General features: G+C 42.8%; 1 protein-coding gene across 5 annotated transcripts in view; it reads left to right on the top strand.

The window, feature by feature from the left end:
* Nucleotides 1-8,832: 8,832 nt before the first annotated feature.
* The window catches only part of TTC7B (tetratricopeptide repeat domain 7B), a 108,861-nt gene continuing 95,444 nt past the window's right edge, over nt 8,833-22,249 (top strand). For 3 of the 5 annotated variants that reach the window (XM_015865357.2, XM_015865356.2, XM_032444885.1), the window contains exon 1: nt 8,853-9,091. In XM_015865357.2, the coding sequence (XP_015720843.1) occupies nt 8,971-9,091 (121 nt within the window). In that variant the 5' untranslated portion in view covers nt 8,853-8,970. Of the gene's footprint in view, nt 9,092-22,249 lie in introns of all 5 variants that reach the window. The other 2 variants (XM_015865358.2, XM_032444884.1) reach the window with 2 other exon arrangements.

Raw genomic sequence — 22,249 nt, 5'->3', positions numbered from 1 at the left:
GAGACAGAACAAGCCTTTAATCTTAACTTACATCTGTACTGCAAATGTGAATAAAAGCTTGGCATTGGCTTTCAACCTTGGCAGTCTAATCATTGAGGTGCAGCAAATTTTGTTGCTTCCAAATGTCATGGGATCACCAGGGTTGGGAAAGACCTCTGAGATCAAGCAGTTCTTATTGCACTTATCTCCTTCACCTGTAGAGAAGAAAATCTGCAATATTGTTTTTTTATTAGTCTTTTACCAGAATCCCAGTAGAATAGATCCTCCACAATTTCTACCTTTACCTTTGAAGTTGTAAATGCAGGAATACATTAGTGAGGAATTTTGACAGCTAGTTATAAAGGAGCAAGCTGTGTTAATTTGAACTAAGTGGAATAGGACATGCTATTTCTTGTTTCAGTGTGGGCAGGGAGGGAGAAGAAGCAAAGAAATGCAAGAAAGGAGTATTGAGCTCATAATTTACAGGACATTCTGATTTCAAAGAATTGGTTTTGAGGAATGTACCCAAGATCTTTCCCAACTTAAATACTTTGAGGAAAAAAATACTTACCTATCAACGTTTTTCTTGGAGGGGAATGGTGCCATTTTCAGACTCCTAAGGCACCGATACGTACTGTTAAAACCTTACCATGCTGATCCAGCGGATGGTAAACTCAGCCTAGTGTCCTGCCTGTCAGAGCCATTGGCTTATGGAAATCTATTTGTGATTTATTTATTTATTGAATCTATTGGTGCCAGGCTTAATAACCACAAAGGAGTGAACAGCAGCTTTTAGTGGATTGGGTCCTTTGTCTGTGTTGGAATGATAACTCATAATATACATTTTGATCTTCAGTCACTCTGTTTTCTTCTTCAGGTCATGGTGTTCAGACATAGGAAGAGTTTTTTTGTTGCTTTAAATTGTGTAGGTAAACACTGTGGTGGCTTCAAAGTTAGTGCAACGCAATCTAAAGAAGTACATCATGTCATTATGAACAATTCAACCTTAGTTTCCCTTAGGAGAGGTTCTTTGAACTGTGCACAGCATAAAACAGCAGTACAGGTATTCTCCTGGGTAGCTGGTGATCTTGCATGCCTGTTGCTCCACTGATTCTTCATGCTGGTTAAAATATCTTTCATTACGGTTGTGAAACTTAAGTGATTTGGGTTTTTTTTTTAAGAGCCTGTACTGTGACCCAACTGGAGGTGCTGAAAGATTGAAAACTGGCACTTGTTCCCTAGAAACTTCATTCATTAATTGTCTTTGAGATCTGAAGATAGAGAGTTAAAGCCCACAGAATGCGTAGTTTGTATCTTTCACTAATGAACTGCAGTTGCAGTAATGCTCTTGCTTTTTATGCTTGCTTCTGTCAATCTGTCTGATATATTCAGTTCACATGTGCACTGATAGGTCCAGGACAATGAAGCAGACTCAAAATTACCCATTCTCTGGCTTCAGACAAATGCTGGACCTTTCAGAGACTTCTTTGATCATGTTAACACCTATTAGTGTATATTAAATAAGCCATGCTTTGGTCCTGATCATTCCCTGACAAGATTCAGTGCAACTTCTTGTAGAAAGGAGCTACCACAAAGAAGTACAAGAAGAGGGAGAATTGGGAAATCTGGGGAATCTCAGAAGATGCAAAATTTGGCTTTCTGCTAAAAATTACAGGTGTAAAGCAATAGAAATATGAAAGGTTGAGTAGATTGAGTTGTAAGTCACAGTGTGCGAAGCCAACTGATGTGCTGCAGATCTGCAGCAGAACGATGTCTGCTGCTTTGCTCTCAGTAGCCTTTCTGGTGATGACAGGCATTTTGTAGGCTGCCAGTGCACAATGCACCAATGGTTTCAGGGAACTTCTTATGAACTCTTCTGTGATAGCATGTGTAGAAAACATTGTCAAGTGTAAATTGTCTTTTCTTGAGCAAGTAATTTGTATCTCACCAATCCATATTACTTTAAGAGCACACAGTCTTGTTTTGGAGACATGGAGAGTCCACCACCTCTTTGTAATTTAACCAAATAGTTAAATCTCCTGATAGCTTCCAAAACAGATCTGTATTTTTACATACATTTCTTTGTTAAGAGTCTCCAATTTTATTCTCTCTGTTAATCTATTAGTAAATGCTGTATCATATATAAATGATTTTTTATTTCTAAAGCCTAATACCAGTATTTTGGTGCTTCTGCCAGTTATTTTAGTCAGAGATGGACTGGTTGGCCAGATCTTCTAACTGCAATGCAGAAATGGCAGCCAGCAGTTTTTGAGTCCATGTGTTGGCAGCTCCTACTGTTCCTACCCATCTGAAGTGCAGGTCTCCTGGAGTTTGCCCAGCTGATTCTAGGAAGTCTCCTCCTCTCTTTGCAAAGAACCTTGCCTGTGGAAAATGGTGATGTAAGCGTGGATGTGATTTTCCAGGTTTTTCCCCTAGGGTCATGTCAGGCTACATCTTACTACTCTTCTGTCTTCCTTTTATGCGACTCCAGCCTTCTCATGGGGTGTCACTGGCATCTCCCAAGCTAATGGGAGGGATGTGATGAGACTGAAGGTGACAATCCTTTGTTCCATGTGCAAAACTTTAAGACTTCCCTACAATTATTAACATTATTGGGGGGCAGAAGCCGTTTCGTGCCCTGAAGCTGCGAATCCCCGTGTATTCCTCTGATTTATTTAGTTTTTCTTACCCGTTCGTTGCCGTACTCACAGCACAGGGCATTCTCCATGAACGTTTTGAACTGAGCCACTGCTTTAGAAAATTATACATAGTTTTTTACTCCCTCTAGTGGTGTAACGCTGCAGTTTGCAAGTTGTTTAACTGCTGATACAGTAGCGAGGAGCAAGTTTGAATGCGGTATGACACTAGATCCTTCAAATTTAACTGTCGTCGTTTTTGCAGATGTATTTAAATAGCAACGTGGAAAGTACTGATGCTTAGTATTAATATACATATTTTTTATTACTAGAGAGTAGCTAGGACACATTGCAAAACAAATTACCAGAAATTCAAAGCTTTTCCTATGTGTAACAATAGCAGGTATTTAAAAGGGTTGAATTTAGGAACTGAATAAAGGCTGCACGCCAACTGCTGCACTGTGCTTGCTACATCAGTAATGTTAATGCTGAAAGCACATGGTCTTCATCTTCCCTTAAAGTGGGTGCAGCAATTGCTGTTCGAAAGACCAATTATATGAAGACAATCATTCCTGTGGAGATGGAAACTGATCTTAGAACAAAACATAAGTAAGATTTGAGCCAGTGGTGTAATGAAATCAAGCAACTTCACAATAATATGAAAGAGCTGCTGCTGTTGCTTTCTTAACTGAAGAAATTTTATTCAGATTCATGAAGAGTTTCATACTTAGTAAAATACAGACTCCCAGTTTCCTAAAATGCAATATGTATCTTAGTTTTACTTTAATAGCTTAAAGTAGTGCAAGTTGTACATTCTGTGCTGTATAGAAAAAAACCAACTGGAAAAGCAGTGAGATAACCAAAGTTTAACAAGGTTAGCTTTCTTCTAAAACCATATTTATTTAATTCAGCATACTGTAATTCTGGCCATTTCTTGCATAAATGAGTTAAAAGTAAAGGAAAACATCTTTTTATTTAAACCCATGTTTAGATCTTTCCTGGCCTTTCCCTGAACTTGGAAGTAGCTAACACATGCCTTTTCAATCCTCAGACCCTTCAAGAAGGCTGGAAAGTTTCATATTGTCACAATAAATGTGAGACAAAGCTAACTTTGTTCCCATTTTGGTTTGTGTTAGCTACTAAGTGTTTGGAATAGCAACTTTACTGGCAGTGTAATGGTGCAACTCTAACAATACATTTGTGGGACAAGTAATTAAACTTGGATAAAAATGCATCTATTAGGCCTATCAATAGTGAAGTACTTTTTTATTTAAAGCCATGTTTCTCGTGTTTCTTTGTCCATGTAAATATATGTGTTTGTCACACACGGTATTTTATAACAAATGTTATGACAGGTTTAAAATGCAGTATGAAACATTTGTCTAAACAGTGTGATTTTTGAAATACATTGCTTATTAAATTATATCATTGCCCTTTCATTGCAAGTGCTGATTCCCATTTAGTATGAATGGCTGTGGACAGGAGATTTCTGGAGTCTGACTGATCTTTTGTAGCACAATTAGTCATTAAGCTTCAGACTCATCCCATCAGTGCCGATGACTGCTGCACTGTTTTTCATTATATACTAAAAGTTGAAATCAACTGATTTCCTAAAATCGTGGAAAATAAATGTATGATTGTTAAGACATGCTTTCCTTATCAGCTATCAGTTATATACAATATATCAAATACATGATTGAAAACTTCATTATGTATCAAATCTGAAAGCTCTGAGCTGTGAAATCAGAACTTATTGTGGAGTGGGAAAACGTGCTAGAATTCTAGGCTCTCCTGAATCTGTGTATGAATTTAACTTTCAGACAGCATTAAGGGCTTTGTGGTTTACAGAATTTATGTACATTCGCAGATGTAATTATTTTATCTTAAAGAAAATAAACTCATAAAAATCTTTGAAATGTTGGAATACTTTGTTACAGCATATTTCACTTTGTATATGTGACTGCATTCCTTGCTATGAGCTGTAGCGGAAATCAAGTTGCATGTGGTCATGGATGTAGTCAAACTGTTGGTTTTGAGGGTGCTGTTAATTCTTACTTTATTTGCCTTTAAATTACAATTTGAGGCTCCCAAAAAGGAACCAGGTGTCACTGGTGTATTTACTCTGACACCACAGGCACAGGTGTATTTTCTCTGACAGTTTTCATATGGACTTTACTAAATGTCATAGGGATGACTGGCTGCAGTAGGCATGGACAGCTGCAGTCAGCATAACGCTATTAGTGAAACTAGGTAGCTGGAGAAAAAAATAGCACTTTACACATGAGAAAACAGTGTCTAAATAGCAGTTGAATAAGTTTTATTTAAAATACTGGTAGTATTTGAATTGTACTCCGATAACTTGCAATAGAATATGTTCATTATCTTAACAAATTAATATGTTAATCTGGAGTGAAAAATAAGATGTTGGTGAAATAAAGATTTGCGTTGAGGAAAAGCTTCTCTTTTTAATATTGACTTTGTAATTCCATTTATGCTCTGTGGAGATAAAAGAGGAACTGTCTTTTGTTACATTATGTTCTCCAGGGGTCAGTGCTGAGTCCAGTCTTCAACATCTGCATCAGCAACCTGAGATGAAGGGATAGAGTCCACCCTCAGTAAGTTTGTTGATATTATATAGCTGGGAGTAGAGGCTGATACACCTGAAAGCTGTGCTGCCATTCAACAAGGCCTGGACAGACTGAAGAGTTGGGCTGGGAGGAGCATGATGAGGCTCAACAAGAGCAAGTGTGGAGTCTTGCACCTGGGGAGGAATAACTGCATGCATCAGTGCAGGTTAGGCAATGACCTGCTAGAGAGGACCTCTGCTGAGAAGGACCTGTTCTGGTGTACAACATGTTGGCTGTGGGTGAGCATTGTGCTCTTGTGACCAGGAAGTCTAAAGGTGTCCTGGGATGCATTAAAAAGAGCATGGCCAGCAGATTGAGGGTGATGATCCTCCTCTACTCTGCTCTGGTGAGCCCACAGTTAGAGCAGTGTGTCCAGTTCTGGGCTCCACATTCTAAATAAAAACCCAGAGATCTCCTAGAGTCCAGTGGAGGGCTGTGAAGATGCTTAAGGGCCTGGAGCTGGAAGTCCTTCCTGTGTAAGGAAGGACTAAATAAAATAACCTGGGTCTGTTCAGCTTGGGGAAAACTGAGGGGGTGATTTGATTAATATTTATAAATATCTGAAGAGAGGTGGGGAGGTAAATGGATGAGGCCAGGCTTTTCTCAGTGTTGCGTAGCAGTAGGACAAGGAGTAATGGCCTCAACCTTGAACATAGGAAGTTCTACCCAAACATGTGGAAGAACGTCTTTACAGCAAGGGTGACGGAGCACTGGAACAGGCTGCCCAGAGAGGTTGAGTCTCCTCCTATGGAGATATTCAAGACCCATGTGGATGCCTATTGTCACCTATTGTGCAGGCAACCTCCTTTAGCAGGGGGTTGGATGATCTCTTTAGGCCCTTTCCAGCCCCTGTGTTTCTGTTTTACATGTCTGTGATGTATGCTATAGGAAATCTGATGAAGAAAATTGTTTTAATAAGCAGCACTTTGATTAGCAGCTTCAAGCACAGTCTTTAGAAGAAAAACTGGTCAGTAGTGAAAGACTAAAGCTAGAATAATAGGTGACCTTGTGTATTAAATGCTTCTGGTAATAGCAAAGCAACACAACAAACAAAGCACTTTTGTATGGAGTTGGAGTGGAAACTTCATTAGGTTTATTTTCAGATGACCTGAGGTATCAGGGTGTATATCAAGGTGTTCCTGTGGACTGAAAGTTACTGTTCCTCCCTACCTAGCTCGTGTAATTGCACTGAACACAATCAAGCCAAGCATTATTTCTCTTGTTGCCCTGTATTGGAGGAGGTTTGGGGCTGAGTGGGAAGGGGGCAGGCTGAGGCTGAGGTTGACTGACACAACCTCGTTTATTACCATGCATTATGATCTGCAGTTTCCAGAAATGAGATCTTTTCCAACCAGCCAGCTAACTCAATGTACCTGTGGTCTTTCTATCTCTACTAACGTGTGCATGTGCATCAGTCCATACTAGCAGGTTGATTAGTAGGCCATTTTCAGAAATCAACACTTGGTTTTGGCTGGGGAAAAAAATGATGGTTGATAAGAACACAAAGAACCAGACTTGTTTTCCATATCGCTGTTATACTATTCATTCCAGATTCATTATTGCATGTGGCTATGGGTCATCTACAATGGAATCTTCGAGCATTATAGGTGTGTGGAAGTTCACTAATGTTAAAGCAGATTTCCTAATCTTTCCAATACATTTCCAAATACTCTAATCCTTTTGTGTAGATGTCTCACTTCATAAATAGTCACTACTGAGATAATAAGTCTGAACTGTTATGTAAATATTTTAATACTGTTCCTTTTCCAGCTTTGACTGAAATGATGTGATCAGTGCAAACAAAATGTGTTAAAATTGTTGTGAATAAATATGAATAATCTTCATAAGCTAATTAGCTATTTGGGAAAATTAAAGTGTTGGTTTTCCTCCTCTTATGCCTAAAAGAACCAGTAGGTACAATGTCAGGGGTGTCTGGCTGCCGTTTGCTGTTTCATTTTTCATTTAATTCTTTTTTCTGACCATTTAAGCTCAGATCTCTGATGAGTTTAATGTCCTCCAGATCTTCTGAAACCTCCCTTAAAACAAGAAGCGTTCCATCACATCCTTCTCCTTTTGCTTTTGTCGCAGTACTGAATCTTCTATCTGCTCCTGTACTACCCCCTTGTATTTCTTAAACGCTGTTATGTTCTGCTATTCTTTGTTTCTGTTTCACTTCTTTGAATTTGAAGTATATGCTGCTTGAATTTGAACTGAAGCCTGCCAGTACTGTAACAGCCACGTGGGGAAAAGCCAGGTAACAGCTGAATTCTTTATTGTTACATTTTCAATAGCACTGGGAGTTAAAAGCAAATTAGTCAAAACACTGAGAAAGGCATTTGTTGTTACCTGTTGTAGAGTTGTGAGAACTGTGGTCTTTCAGCTGATGATAAAAAAACCCCAAACCAACACAGCAAACACCTGTTCCCGGTATTTGTGACACTCACACTAATTAGGGAATACTGCAGAAATTTTGCTTTGTTTACAGCAGCCCACAGGCGTGTTGTGTTTACATTTAGCTGAAGTATTTATGTAAAGGTGGCTGGTGATGGTACCGTTCCCCAGGAGTTTGAAGATCATAATTAACGGGGATTGGAAAGCAGTAGTACTAAGGACAGGGGTTGACTTGTTCTCACAATGGTAATGGTAAGTTTGCCCAACGCTGAATTTCACATATGATCTTGGTGTTTCTGAAGACTAAAACACATTAGATCCAGAGTGATGCAGCATGTACAGCAGCGCTGCACCCAGCCTGTGCTTTGGATGTCAGAGCCAGTAAGCAGTGCTCACAGACTGAGCTGGATGCGGACTGGGCTCGCTGCCTTCTTTCTGTGGATAAAGAGAATACATTGTACAAGTCTGCGCTTGGATGTGGAGACATCTAAATCATTTCAGCGTGTTGTGTCTGGTGCCTTAGATTGCCCTGTGTCCTCTGCAACCAGCTATTCTATGAGTGGGGAGTCTGTCCTTGTCTTGGGAAGTGTAAGTGGCAATGGGCAAGAATTATCTTCACTGCAGTCTTTGTGGTTTTGCTGCGTTTCAGTACAAATCAGTTGAGACTATTCTGAGGTCCGTGCAGGTTTACAGAACTGGAGTGTCCTGTAGGTGAGCTTACACTTGATGCGGATGCATGGTGTTTATTCAAACTGGTTTTCGGCTGGTGTTTTTGTTCCACTCAGATGCTGCAATGCATTCCTTCTGTTAGAAGGTAGGGAACAGTGTGCACATGGGCCAGGTTTTTATTGCTGCTGCATCCCCTGCTTTTTGGGCACGAAGGGGTGAGCACCCAGCTGGGCTGAGGTCTGCCTCTGTGTGATTGGGTGTGAAGGCGTGGAACAGCCTAAGAAACGGGAGTAGTGCGTGTCTATGTGCATTAGTTGGTGGACGGATGATCCCGCCGGGTGTCCCCTTATCCCATACGTGTGCCCGGGTCCCGTTCCCCGGCTGTCATGGCGCCCGGCCCATGTCGGCCCTCAGCGCGCCCCGCCGCCTCCTGAGGCCGCGGCCCCTCGCGGTGGCAGCCAGGCGGGGCGGACCCTCGTTCCCGCCGCTGCCGGCAGGTGGCGCCGCTGTCGGGGATCGCGGCGAGGGCCGCAGCGCTGGAGTTCCGCCGCTCCCGGCGCACAGCCGGCCGGCGCGGGCGCCGTCGGATCCCCGCCTCCGCCTCCCCTCCGCCCCGCCCGCTCCCGCCGCCTCGGCCCCTTCCTCCGCCGGGGCCCATCGGTCCGGCCATGGCCACCAAGAAGGCGGGCTCGCGGCTGGAGACGGAGATCGAGCGGTGCCGCTCGGAGTGCCAGTGGGAGCGGATCCCCGAGCTCGTCAAGCAGCTCTCGGCCAAGCTCATCGCTAACGGTGCGGGGCCGGGAGGCGGCGGGCGGGCAGGGCCGGGCGGAGCGGGGCGGCAGGCCGCGATGGAGGGCCCGCTGCGGGAGCTCGGCAGGTGCAGCCGGTGTGTGCGGCCTGCGGGTACCCGGGGAGCGAAGGGGGCTCGGGGCCGGCAGCGGGTGCGGCGAGAGCCGCCATGGGTCGCGCTGGCGGCGTGGCCCCCCGGTTCCCAGCTCGCCGTGCGGGTTTGCAGGCGCACATGCTGCCGGTGTGCGTAACGCCCCGCGTGCCCTTCTACCTGTAATGCCTGCGCTGCCCTACGGGTCTGTAAATAGCACGTCTTACGAAGGCTTCCGCTCCGGCGCTAAAAAGCGACCCCTCAGCAGGACGATGCTGCTTCGTTTTGTCTCTCCTTAAAATCCATGAATGCTTGTATCTTTGTTTTGTACATTGCTCACTTTTAAATGTTCGGATAAAGGAGGTGAAAAGCAGCGCTTCCTTCTGAGGTGTGGGAATGGGTAGTGAACTGGGTGATGTGCTTCTGTTTGGCTGCAGTTCCTGAGCTTGTTTCGTCCTGTGTTTGGGAAAAGGCGTGGGGATGGGGTCTGAGCTCACTCTGAGGGTGCTGGGCCTGAGGGTGTTTTTAGAGATAAGGCAGGTCTGGGGAGACACAGCCCGGCGTGTGTGCAGGGCTGCTAACAGGAGGGAAGGTGGGGTGAGAGCTGCTGGCATCGGGAACGGCTGCAGGAGCTTCAGAGGGAAAGCGATGTGATTTGGGTCTGTGGAAATGCAGATAGAAGAGCAAAAGCCTGAATCAACATAAAAGAGAGGAGAGGATTTAAGGCTGATGGGTTGCTAGTAGATGCATTGGCCTTAAAAACCACTGAGCATGATCCTGAAACACTCTGGTATTATACTGGTTAAAAATAGGCATGAAGTGAAAGGTGAAAGGTATTACCTTTAGTTTAAGGTCATGTATTATTCAGATGTTGCCTATGGACTGCTTACAGATTGGTTCAAGTAAAGATATGTGCTTTTTGGCTGTCCGTCTGAGAAGGTTATCTGTGGTTTAAGACAGTGAGGGTGTCTCAGACAGGTCGGGACAGCTGGGCAGAGGATATCGTTGGCAGTTTTCAGGTAAATTAAGTGATAACAATGCTCCTCTTCTAATGGAGTAAGGCAGAAAGTACTTAATGAAAAGTATTTAATGAAGTATGAGCCTTTGCTGTTGAGGGTATCTAAATCTGCAGGTTTGTGCTCTTGGTCCAGGTATAGCTAATAGGCTGAAGGCCAGGCTTATCAGCTGGAGACACTACAGAGAGGCAGGGCCTGTGTTCTACCTGTGGGGATACGTGAACTGAAAGATGTTTTGATGCACGTCCTGAAAACTTCACTTACTCCTTCTGCAGCAATGCTCAGTCACCCATAGCAGAAGATGGTTTTGACTAAATGTAGAACAGTTTGTTGTAAGAAGGATGTGAATGAGAGAGAAAGGAACTGAAAGGGTCTTCATTCTGTGCTTACGTTACTTTGTGGGACTGGCTCTCACTTTGGGATGTTGGAGCGTTTGAATGGGCTGTGAGTACTCCTGGGAACAGAGCTGGCTGCTGTTGGACACAGAAGGGAGGGATCTTTTGGGGAAGCCCTTTTATAATCCCTTCATTCCTACACTGCTTCAACAGAGCAGTCTGTTACTTTAGCAGTTCCTTTTCCTCCTGTTCCTGGAGTAGGGCTTCTGTACTCCTCCTGTTTGAGAACTGACCATTTGTGGGTGTGAAAACTTGACAGAAATGTGACGAGACCACATTATTATTTGGGCTGTCTCACATGGGCACAGTGCTTTTCCCATATCAAGTCCTCTTGAGGGATGCAACCTATTAAGGAAGAAATAACGTTGGCAGCTCCCACGGTGAAGCTTGCGTGTATGCGTTAGGCAGTGTTGTGGAGAAGTGTGGTGTAGGATTTTGAGTGGGCTTAATTATTGCCTTGATGGTTCTGCTCTGTGCTACTGATGGCTCCAATCTGTCTCCTCTTAGAACTGGGCGTCTGTTTGAAGTCAGTGGTTCAAATGTAAATGGCAACTTCTGTAGGATTTCAGTTGCACAAAAAATGGCACTTACTGGAGCTAATTTTTGTACCTGGATTATTTCTGAAAGGCTTTATAAACTTTTGGAGAGCTTTCGGATAAACAAGGAAGAGAAATGTTAATGGGGTGGTCAGTGCCTTTGGTATTCTATCAGTAATAGCTGCAGCTTGGATCGTAGAAAGTGCTCTGTGATTTGCATTGGTTTTACACAAGGATAAATAGATGAAAGAAAGGTCTTTTAACCTCACTCAGAATTGTTGGGCACGGAGCCAGTTTGTACTACATTTCTCCCCATCAGGACTGGGACTCAGCAGCAGTAATAACGCTCATGCTGTGCAACACAAATCTCTGTCTGAGCTCTTGCTTCATCAGCATGCTTGGGAAAGGTCAGGCAGAACTGGGAGTTGAGGTGGGTTCTCCCTGGCTCACAGCAGGTGCTCACCCAGCATCTCTGCAGCTCCCTTCCTTAGGGGGGGCTGGGGCAGACCGTAGGATAAATGGAAAAAGATGAGGATGTTGCTTACGAATTTCTATTGTGGACAAAACAGCCTCGATTTGGGGAAAAATTGTTGGTTAAAATAGATTTGGACAGTAAGAAACAAAAACTCAGGCACTAAAAGAACACTTTTCCTCATGCCTTTTCCCAGGCTGAGCACAGTTGGTGGGGGCAGTTTCCCTCTGCTCCTCCTTCCCATGTTTCTCCTTTGCCCTGGTGCAGGCAGAGCCCTTTGGGGAAAACATCTGCTTCAGCCGGGGCTTCCCACACACTGCAGCCCTTTGGGACACATCTTCCTGCTCTGTGTTCTGCCTGGGCTGCAGTGACAGCTGCTATGGCACCTGGAACACCTCCTCCTGCTGTGACCTTGGTGTTCCCTCTGCTGATTCTTGCTCTTTCTGTTCTCTTGTCTCTGTTGGTTTTTTGTTGATTTCTTTTTTGCTCTTCCTTCAGCACATTTTCCCGGAGATGCTGCCAGCTTGTCCTGCAGTGGGTCACTGGGCCCAGCTCTGTCTGGTCTCCTCCCACAGCGGCCACCCCTGCAGTCCCTGTGCTGCCAGCACCTTGCCACCCACACCCCATGTAGAGGGATTTATAAAGCTTGCAGCAGCTGCCATAGAAATCACCATGCTGCTCTCAGGCTGATGGAGGTGAGGCAGTGAGCTGCCTGTGGGCTGCTTGGTTCTATCAAAGATGCCTGTCCTCAAACTCCACATCCTGGATGTGACTTATTGAATGGAATGGAAATGAACCCTAAGTTATTAGAAATAAAATTGAAAGTATTTTTCACTAAGGAAGCCTTGTGTGTGTTCCCCAGTAGTTTAACTAAGTGGAAAAAAGGAAAAGGTCTTTCTGAGAAAGTGACCCAAACTTTGTTAGTTTTGCCTGCCATAGCAAATAAACAGTATGGTAGTAAAGTGCTGCCCTGGGAGTGGGCAAGCTCCAAGTACACGATTGCTTGTTTGCAATTGGAGGAAATAAAGCATTACATGTTGAACACTTCATATTATTCAGAATGTATTTTAAAATGCGCCCACAATTGGAAGGCATCAGCTATGCGATTCCTTTCTATTTGAGATTGGTCTGAATGGGCTACTGATTAAGTAAAGGCCTTAAGATATAGGAGAAACGTGAACAACTTTGTCTTGCTAAATATGATTGGCATCAGAACCTCAGTTGTATGCATGAAGTGCAATATTCTGCAAGGGGTTTTTTATTATTTTTAATGAAAAGCTTGATTTTAAGAGAACTTTAACCTCACTCTTCTCCAATATTGGGAAATAAGATTTATGAAATAGCAGCAATGATTCTTTTTCAGTAAACTCATTGTAACGTGTTGGTCTTGCAGGCAACTCCCGTATTTTATTGCAGAGTTCATGTTGATGAGGATTTGATTTTTATTTTTATAAGTACTTCTGCAATACTTTTATTGAGATTGTTATGACCTTCATGGTTTTTGGGAATGGGGGCTTTCCAAGTGCCTGGGATTCAGGGGAGCTCATGTTCGTTTTGGAAATCAGTGGTCACATTTCAAAGCTGCTTTGTGTCACAAATATATGATGAAACAGTCACGTCTGAAGGGAAGTGGCTGTGATGGACGGCTGCATGAAGGCTGCAGCTGCTCGGGGTGTTCTCAGAACATCATTGCTAAAATGTGTTTTCCTTCCTTTGAAAACGCAGTGAGGAAACCTTGGGTCAGTTCAGAGAGAGCTGAATGGGTGAAATAAATACCCTGCGAATGAGCAGGGATGCTCCTGGCCTTGTTTTGTTGATGCAGTCAACATGTGACCTTGCTCAAGTTCAGTGAGGGCTGTGTCTGAATAGGTGCCCAGGAGGTGAATTGGAGAAGTTCAAGCCTGTAGTTTGTCTTTCTTCCCCTTCAGCCTTGCAGAGTAAGGGAGCAGGAGGGGGTAGGAGCACAGTGACTGAAAACAAAGGGTCAGGAGGGATTTTCCTTGTTTATTCTTGTCGCTTTCTGTGCTTTTTCTCTCTAGATCTAAGTAGGAAGTAAAAGTAGAAACGTCTTACCAGTTTTCACTTGTTTTGATCTCTTGTAAGATGTAAGACCTCAGATATGTGTTTAAAACTTATCCTCACAGTAACCCAGTGTTTTCTAAACCTCTTAGGACTCTTGCCCTGCTTAGTGTTTATCACATTTGTTTGTTTGTTTTGTGCATACAGTTAGAAAGCAGTTTATACACGCAGAGCTTTCTGAAGAGGTCTGTGTCTCATGGAGAAGTTTGCAGAGCACGGTGCGACATCCTTCAGCATTCCCACAGCATGCAGCCCTCTCTTTCTTTGTGGTCTTTCTTCTCTTCCTTCTTGCATTCGCTGCTGTATTTTCAGAACAAACATTCTAAGGGCACACATTTTCTGAATGAGGAGTAAACGTGGTGGTGGTGCTTAGATGTGTTGCCTTATATTTGACAGACAGCTTTGTTTCTTCAGATAGCCAGGGGTGTTACAGCAGCGTGAGTGATGATACAGACCTGCTGCTTGTATTCCAAATGCCTTATCATCTGGAAGAGAAAGTGCTGGCCTAGGCAGCCTGATTTCACAAGTAGCCAAGCTGGTCTAACACCTTCCTGCTGCTGCTGGAGGAGTTCTTCCTGCTTTTGCACCTTCCCTCTGCAGTTTCTCCTCATACACGTTTGTGCCTCTGCCTTGCGTTGGAGAACAGCAGAGATGGCTCTTACTGCGCTGGGCCGGCAGAAAGCTGGGTGTCCTGTCTGCTTTAGCTCCTGGCTGCTGAGCTCAGCCGCCTCCTGGGGTCTGCCGTGGGTAGCAGCAATAAGCAGAGCAGGGGGAGAGGTTTTCCTCTTGGCCGCTGCTTGTTGCTGTTTGTGTTGACCTACAAGGAATTGCTGGTATTGTACACGTAACTGTTAGAGAAACATTGTTCACGACTGCTAGTGCTGGGTTGGCTACATTGTTTCTTTAAAAGTTATAAGAAGGAATAATGGCTTGACTCATCCACGTGTTAAAACTGCCTCAGATTCCTTTCAGTTAATTCAAGGGTTAATGTTGGGTCAGAAATCCTTAACCGTGCCAAATCTGGGCCCTTCCTCCATCCCCCTTGTCTGTCTTGTAAGTAAGCAGGTATAAAAATTTGATGGTTACATTCTCTGCAGTTGTGTCTGCACTGAACACTATTTAATCAGGAGTGACTGGAGACAACAACCAGGTAAAAAGCAGCTTAGCATAATATCTATAAATTGGAGGACATCTGTCCAGTTGTGCAACATTTGTTGGTGGCAAAACCTGTAATCGTTTCTGCTGCTGCCTCTGGAGAGAGAGCTTGGTCTTTGCATCAAGCATCTCTGATAGTGACAAGCATAGGTTATAAACTTCCAAGTATTGAGGCTTCCCTGATGGGCCCTGTGGGGGTGGAAGGAGGACAAGATGAGGCTTTCTGTGGCTGTCTGGCACTGGTGGGTGGTGAAGAACTGCCATATCTCCTGTAGTGGGTAGCAGTGGCTCATCTGTGTGCTTTTGTTTGAGCTTTGGGCATTGGATCATCCCCTGGAAGAAAAACACCCCTCTTCTGGCCTGGCAAACAATCCACAATTATCATGGAGAGATGGCCAGATCTCTGACTGGTGCGGTTTAGGAGTTAAGGAAGAGTGCTTGATGGATGCAAAGCTGGGTAGAGTCAGGATCTCCTCTGTGTCTTCATTCTGCTTTTTGATCAGCTACTTTTATTCCTTGACTTGAGAGAGCAGAAGTTATGTTGTTGTCATCTCAGATTTGCTGCTGTGTAGCTGTTTGGATGAGGGGACTCTGCCGCTGTGACGTGCTCTGGTTTTGCCTTCCATTTAAGCATTCCCTAGAGTCTTCTTTTGCTTAGAAGCAACAGGAAAAGTGGCTTCTCCTTTAAGACAAAAAATGACAAGAAGCAAGATTAAAAGGAATTTCTATCTGCCACAGCATGTGCATTTCCTGGTTTCCAAATCCTTCTTTGATTACCTTTGTAAGCTAAGCTAAATATAAATAAGAAAAAGCTATTTTTTAAATGATTCTCCCTTGTATGATTCCTAGAAGAAAACCTGTGATCAAATACAGACACATACTTTCTGTTCCCTCTTAAACACACAAAGATCGTAATCATGATGGTGAAGGTTCTGCTTGCCGTGCCTCCTGCTGCCACATCACGGATACAAACTGTGTTATCTTTTCTTCTGCTCTGGAGTGTGTTCACAGAAGGGCAGTGAAGCTGGTGCTGGGTCTGGAACACAGGTTTTATGAGGGGTGGCTGGGGGAACTGGAATTGCTCAGTCTGCAGAAGATGAGGCTCAGGGGAGGCTGTATCACTCTACAACTACCTGAAAGGAGGTTGTGGTGAGGTGGGGGTTGGCCTCATCTCCCAGGTAACAGCGATAGGAGCAGCAAAGCTGCCCAGGGAGGTGATGGAGTCACTGTCCCTGGGGGGGTTTAAGGAAAGAATAGCTGTTGTACTGAGGGACGTGTTTTAGTGGGGAAATATTGATGGTAGGTGGGAGGTTGGACTTAGATGATCATTGAGGTCTTTTACAAATGTTATGATTCCTGATTCTGTGTGTCCATATTGCACTTGACTGAATGGGCCAAGTTTAATTTAAGCATTCCACACATCAATAATCTAGGTGATGAACTGTGGTTGTTCATACTGTTCTGATGATCTTAATACTTCACAAAACCCGAGACCCAGAATTCTTTTTTAAATGTCAGAAAAAGAACATAGTTTGAATTTGTTGTTGAAGTTTTTCTAATATACGCCCTCAGTGCTTGTAGTGTCACTGTAGGTGAAAGCTTGCTTAATCTAAGTGTATGTATAAATACTCAGGGATTCTGTAATATTTTTCTTCAGGTTTGGGATGCCAAAGAGGGTAATTGCATAGATGCTACAGAACTGCACAGTGAAAGGGTTCCATTCTCTGTGTGCTTTAGAGTCAGAGGAATGAGTGACTGTGTATAATTAAAGGTGCTAATGTGTAGAATTAAATTCTTTTGAGCAGCTGACAGTGTATATTGTGCTTGTAGTTTCCACATGTGTAAGGCTGACCAGACAAGGTCCTGCTGGATTCTGTTTTGGATCAGCTGCAATTGTACAATATAACCTCCAGAGGTCCCCTTCCCACCTCAGCCATCATGTGATTCTGTGAATCCTTACTACTTAAGATTCAGTAATAAAATTATAAGTAGCATGTTTATTTCTACGTATCATACCATGAACACTGGAAATCTCACACGTCCTCTTTATCCCTTTGGCACCTTATTCACCTACTTTTTCTTTTCTTCTTCTTTTTTTTTTTATTCCCATTTTTGGCATTGTGGAGTTAAGGGCTGAGGTGATGTTCTCCCCCTCTTCTTTCTTGCTCTGTTCTGACAACTTCCCACTTCATCTAATTGATTTCCCCTTGTTCGGTGTCTTCATTTTCAACTAATGATAATGGCGATCTTTCAGTTTCAACATATTTTGATAATTATGCTATTTAAGAGCCTAAATATGTTACCTAAAACACTGGAGATTTTACTGGGAAGAAGGTGAAATGATGCAGTGTGTTTTAGCTTTGTTATCTGCTTACTTACAAAGAAAGATTAATTCTTGCTTGGCTGGTCACCTCAGATTCTGTAGCTAGATTGCTCTGTTTTCTATTCCTAAATACTTTCTATTCAAATTCATATCCTCAGGGGTTGAGTTTTGAGCCTCTTTGCTTAAATCTTTGCAGTAGGAGATTTTATCCTAATTCTGCACATTTTTCTTGCAGCTGCATGGTTCAGAAGAGGGTGCAATGGAACTAAAAATACTTCTAATCTATGACCATTTGGCATCTAAAAAAGAAAACACTCATTTTTGGTTGTTTCCTGCCCCATACTCCTGCTGGCTTTAGATGTTGAGCTTTGTAAGGTGTTACTATTTTTGTTAGTGCAGGATTGTGGATCTTCTTGCTGTGGATCTTCCACAGCAGTAGACTGCAGATGTTGAGTTGTAGAGGAATGCTGTGTGCCTGGAGCCTTGATACCAGGAGCTGGGCTACTGATGACTGCTGCCATGGGGGGGGGGTTAGCTAGCAATTGCAAGAGGCACTTCCTTGTGCTATTAAAAATACAACTGAAGTAAATAAGTATTGTGTCCTTCTAAATTTTATGTTTCCTTCATGAATATTAAGAACAGTTTAGAAGACAGAAAAATTGTAGTTGTGTGACCTAGACAGCATTTTATTTGTTTTTAATCCAAGTCTGTTGAACCACACCAGAAGTGATACTTTAACTAAGCAGTTATTTACTGCTCTGTAGAATAACAGGTAGCAGATTGATTCATTATATTGGAAGCACTTGATCATTCACTATTTTTATCTTGGTGTACTGTGGAATTAAGAAAAATGTTACAGTCACCTGTTGGAAAAGGAATGTGCAGGTGAGAGAAACAGCTCCTGTTCTGTATTCAGTTTTTGCTCAAATCGTTTGAGCTGTGCTCAGTGCAGCCATTCTCTACCTTTTCTCCTGAAGGTACTCATAGAAAGGAATTTAGCAAGAGTTGTTCCTGCCACATAGCCTGCTAACAGCCCCTCTGTTCTTCAGCAGACACCTTGAGATTATGGTAGCATTCTTCAGAAGACTGATTGTTTTATATTTTATCATGTAATCCAGTGGAATACTGAAGACAGACAATAGCAAGTCTTAAACTAACAGCAGTAAGTAGTCATCATCTGTGATCCAGGATAATTCTGTTTTCTTTTCTGCAAATGCTTTGGATCCTGTTGTTGTGATAAGAATTCTGTTTCAAAAAGTAAATGTTAAAACTCAAATTACAGAGCAGCTGCCACGATATTTTTAGCTGCTGCCTTACAAAGATATGTTAGTGTTGTTTTGTTCTCCTGTCTTTATGCCAGCCTTTAGTCTTGTTTTTAAGGTGGTCAAGGTTAATATGTATTACAGAAAGGGATAACTGTGCTCACGCAAGGTTCTTCTCAAGATGCTTTGTATGAGCATATCTGAGCTGAAAGAAAACAGCTGGCCTGTCTAGAAGCATTCAGATTTTTTTTGCTTTTCCTTTCTGTGCTAACATGGATTATTTTACCTAAAGCATCCTTCAGTTTGACTTGGATTTCTGAGGTGTTCAGACTTGTCTCTCGTTATAATGGAATTCTCTTCGGACAGGTTCCTTAGGGCAGTGGGTACAGCCCCAAGCTGCCAGAGTTCACGCAGAGTCCAGACAATGCTCTCAGACAAAGGGTTTGAATTTGGGTGATGCTGTGTGGAGACGGGGTTGGACTCAGTGATCCTTGCTGGTCCCGTCCCTTCCAACTCAGGACATTCTGTGATTCTATAGTTGAAGGCTGAGAATTTCATGTTAGAGAAGTGGATAGTATCAGTGATTCCGTAGGGGGCAATCTGGGCCATCCTTCCTCACTCAGGAAATTGTTCTGCTTTGCAATTGTGATGCATAGTGTAGTTATTGTTGATGGACTCTTTATCATAAGAATGTATGAATACTCTCCTTTGATTTTATATTGATCTAAAAGTATCTCAGTTTTCTGAAAGCAACAAACCAGTTTCAATACATGAAACCCCTTTACAAACAGGTTTTCCTTCTGAGACATCTGTTTAGATGAAACAGAACTAGGCTTCAAGGTGTGTAATAATCTATTTGCAGTTTAATTGTTTATGGTGTGTTTCATAGAAGAACGTAATCTAGATAGCTCATTGTGCTGAAAGAAAAAGCAAGTTTTTCCTCAAACATTCCTTAGGTTATTTCAGGATTATTTAGGGAATATTCAAAACTGATTGAAATCACTCTGCTAGTGCTATGGTATGCAATAAATGGTTTGCTTTGGAAATGTCTGTCTAATTGGAACTTTGAAACTCTGTGGTGTTTTTAACAATCTTGTTGATTGTTGAGACAGTTGACAGGTCTCAAGCTAACGCTTTGTCAATAGAGCCTCCTTTCAGGCATAGATTAATTCAAGAATATACTGCCACCTTCTTGCCCTGACTCACTGACTTCACAAATGAGTGTCTCAATAAAGACCAAATCCTGCTTTGCAGTATTTTTTATGATTTGCATTCTGTGATGAGTGGTCTTCTCATGTTAGTCATCAGCAACCGCGCATGTGGAGCAGTTCTGTGATGAAAGCCAGTCACTGCTCTTCTCACAGTACTGTCTCGTGTTCTATAGCTGTGGTACGGGGAGAGGGGGTGTTATGCCATATGTGGATGACCTGGAATAACAGTTTCTGTTTTGATGCTTAATCTATGTATAAGTTGCAGCTGTTGTTTTCTCCTCTCCAATCTTTTCTCTGAAAGAAAGCATGTGTAATTCATGTTGCTGCATTGTGACTATCTCTTGCTAGCGTATGGGTTCTTAGCTTCCTTAACTTGCACCAGTGATGGGAACAAAATATCTGGGTGTCATAGACTACTTTGATTCCCATGCACAGTATCTGGATGGTTTCTGAGTATACACCGGCATGAATTTAAGGCTTTGGTCTCGTTTGTTTCTTATTAGAGGTGGTGCTTATTTAAAAGACATTTTCAGAGGGAAGAAACTTAGAGTAGAGGGGCTTGAGTGGGAAAATAGAGAGAGGGGTGCTAGGCTGGCTGCTATGAGGTCCCTCTGGAGCCTTTTCTTTTCCAGACTCAGACTCTTTGTAGGAAAGGTGCTTCAGGCCTCTGATCATCTTTGAGGCCCTCTCTGAACCCTTATGGGTCCATGTCCTTTGTCTGCTTGGAGCCCCAGGGCTGCAAGCAGTACTGCAGGTGGGATCTCACAAAGGTGGAGTGGAGCAGTACAGTCTCCTCCCTCCCGCTGCTGATCACGCTGCTTTTGTTGCTGCCCAGGATACATTTGGCTTTCTGGTCTGCAAAGTGCGCGTTGCCAGCTAATGTTGAGCCTCTCATCAATCAACACATCCAAGTCCTTTAGTAAGAGTGATGGCTTCAGTGCTGTAAGAGTCCTCATGCCTCAGGGGATGTATTTTCTCATGTAGCAATAAAAGGTTATTTTTCTTTTCCTTAATGTCTAACTCTTCTTCAAGCTGTGTATTAATCTAATGTAACCTTCCAAAACCAGTTGTTTCACATGCTTCTGTGACAATTTCACAATTTGTACGAACAAAATATCTCTTCCAGCTCTTGTATGGTTTTCTCGTGTGGGGTTATCTTATTTATTTATTTATTAATAACCTGCTCCTCCCCAAAGAAACTGTTGTATTTGACCTAAAGAAATGCGTCCCATGGGAGGGTCGGCCAGGACTATTGAGACCTGCTATAAAGGAATGCATACAGCAGGGATCTCCAAGTTTCTTTTTTGGTATTTTTGTAATTCTTGTACTTGAAGCGTTGAAGAATGTCGGTGGTAGACCTTGTTGTTTTGATAGATATAAATCAGGGAGGAATTACCTACTTAAGTATCAGCCTTGTGAAGCTTATATGTTTTGACGTGTTTTCATCCACTTTTTAGCCGCTGCTTAGCTTTAAAAATGTAATTAAGCAGAATTCATCTCAGTTGTTCCTCTCCAAAGTAGGATGTTACTGTGCTGACATCAAGTATTATTTTTAAGTCCCACTCTTACTTTTCCTTCCCCTTTTAAAGTGTTGAGAGGCTCATAAACAGAAATTGTGTACTGAGTGAGAAAACTCGGGTGTATTCCAAATGTTATTAGTAAAACGCCTACACTGAAAGGACCTTTCAGTGCCTATTCTTTGCAAGGCAAAGAAAAAATTCCTGCTCTGAGGAATGGTTTTTGTGGGTTTGGAGTGATCTCTGTGCTCCTTTCACACAGCACATTAGATTCTTTACACTAAATTCTAACCTGAACTGCATTGCAGTGTAAAAGCAACTAACTTTTCTGTGCAAGCAGTTTACATGCTTTGATTTCCAACAAACTATAACAAAGTAGATGCTGAGTGTCTTTAAAGCAAGTAAAACAACCTCATTTTAGCACATTGCTTCCCTCTGAAAGTTGGTTTTGTTGTGGAAAATCATAGAACCACAAGGTTGGAAAGGACCTATAAGATCATCTAGTCCAACTGTCCTCCCATTACTATTGCAACCACAAGCTACTAAACCATATGTCGTAGCTCCTCATCCGGACATTGGATATCAACAGATATCTGTTGATATTGGTAGAAAACTAGTCCATGCTGACATAGTTAAGGTGTTAGTCAATATTTCTGTATATATAATGAAGGAATTAGAATCATGTGTGCAGTTGCAGAGCAATGATCTTAATCTGTGTGTACTGATGAGGCTGGTCCTCTGACCTGTCAGGTTCTTCAGAGGTGGTGGAGGCTCAGATGCAGCTTTAGGGAAGTTGGTGTTTCCTACTGTTAGTCACTTTTAAGGCCATATTTGGAATTCTGCATCTAGCTTTGGGCTTCCCAGAACACAAAGGATGTTGATATAGTGGGGTGAGTACACCAATATGACAGGATAGAGTGCATGACCTTTGAGAACAGCCAAGAGCTAATTTTACTAAACCCCAGAAAGCTAAAAGGGGACTCTTATGCTGTCATCTCTCCTTTACCCCTTGACTATGAGAGCTAGCCTATTCTCGGAATTGCATCATGAAATGTAAATTGCTTCAAAAATTCCTAGATGTACACTGGTAACACTGTGAAT

This window comes from Coturnix japonica, chromosome 5 (genome assembly GCF_001577835.2).
Source record: "Coturnix japonica isolate 7356 chromosome 5, Coturnix japonica 2.1, whole genome shotgun sequence".
Classification (NCBI taxonomy): Eukaryota; Metazoa; Chordata; class Aves; order Galliformes; family Phasianidae; genus Coturnix; species Coturnix japonica.
The sequence above is the reverse complement of the archived record's forward strand: the minus strand, read 5'-3'. Positions and strand labels throughout refer to the sequence as shown.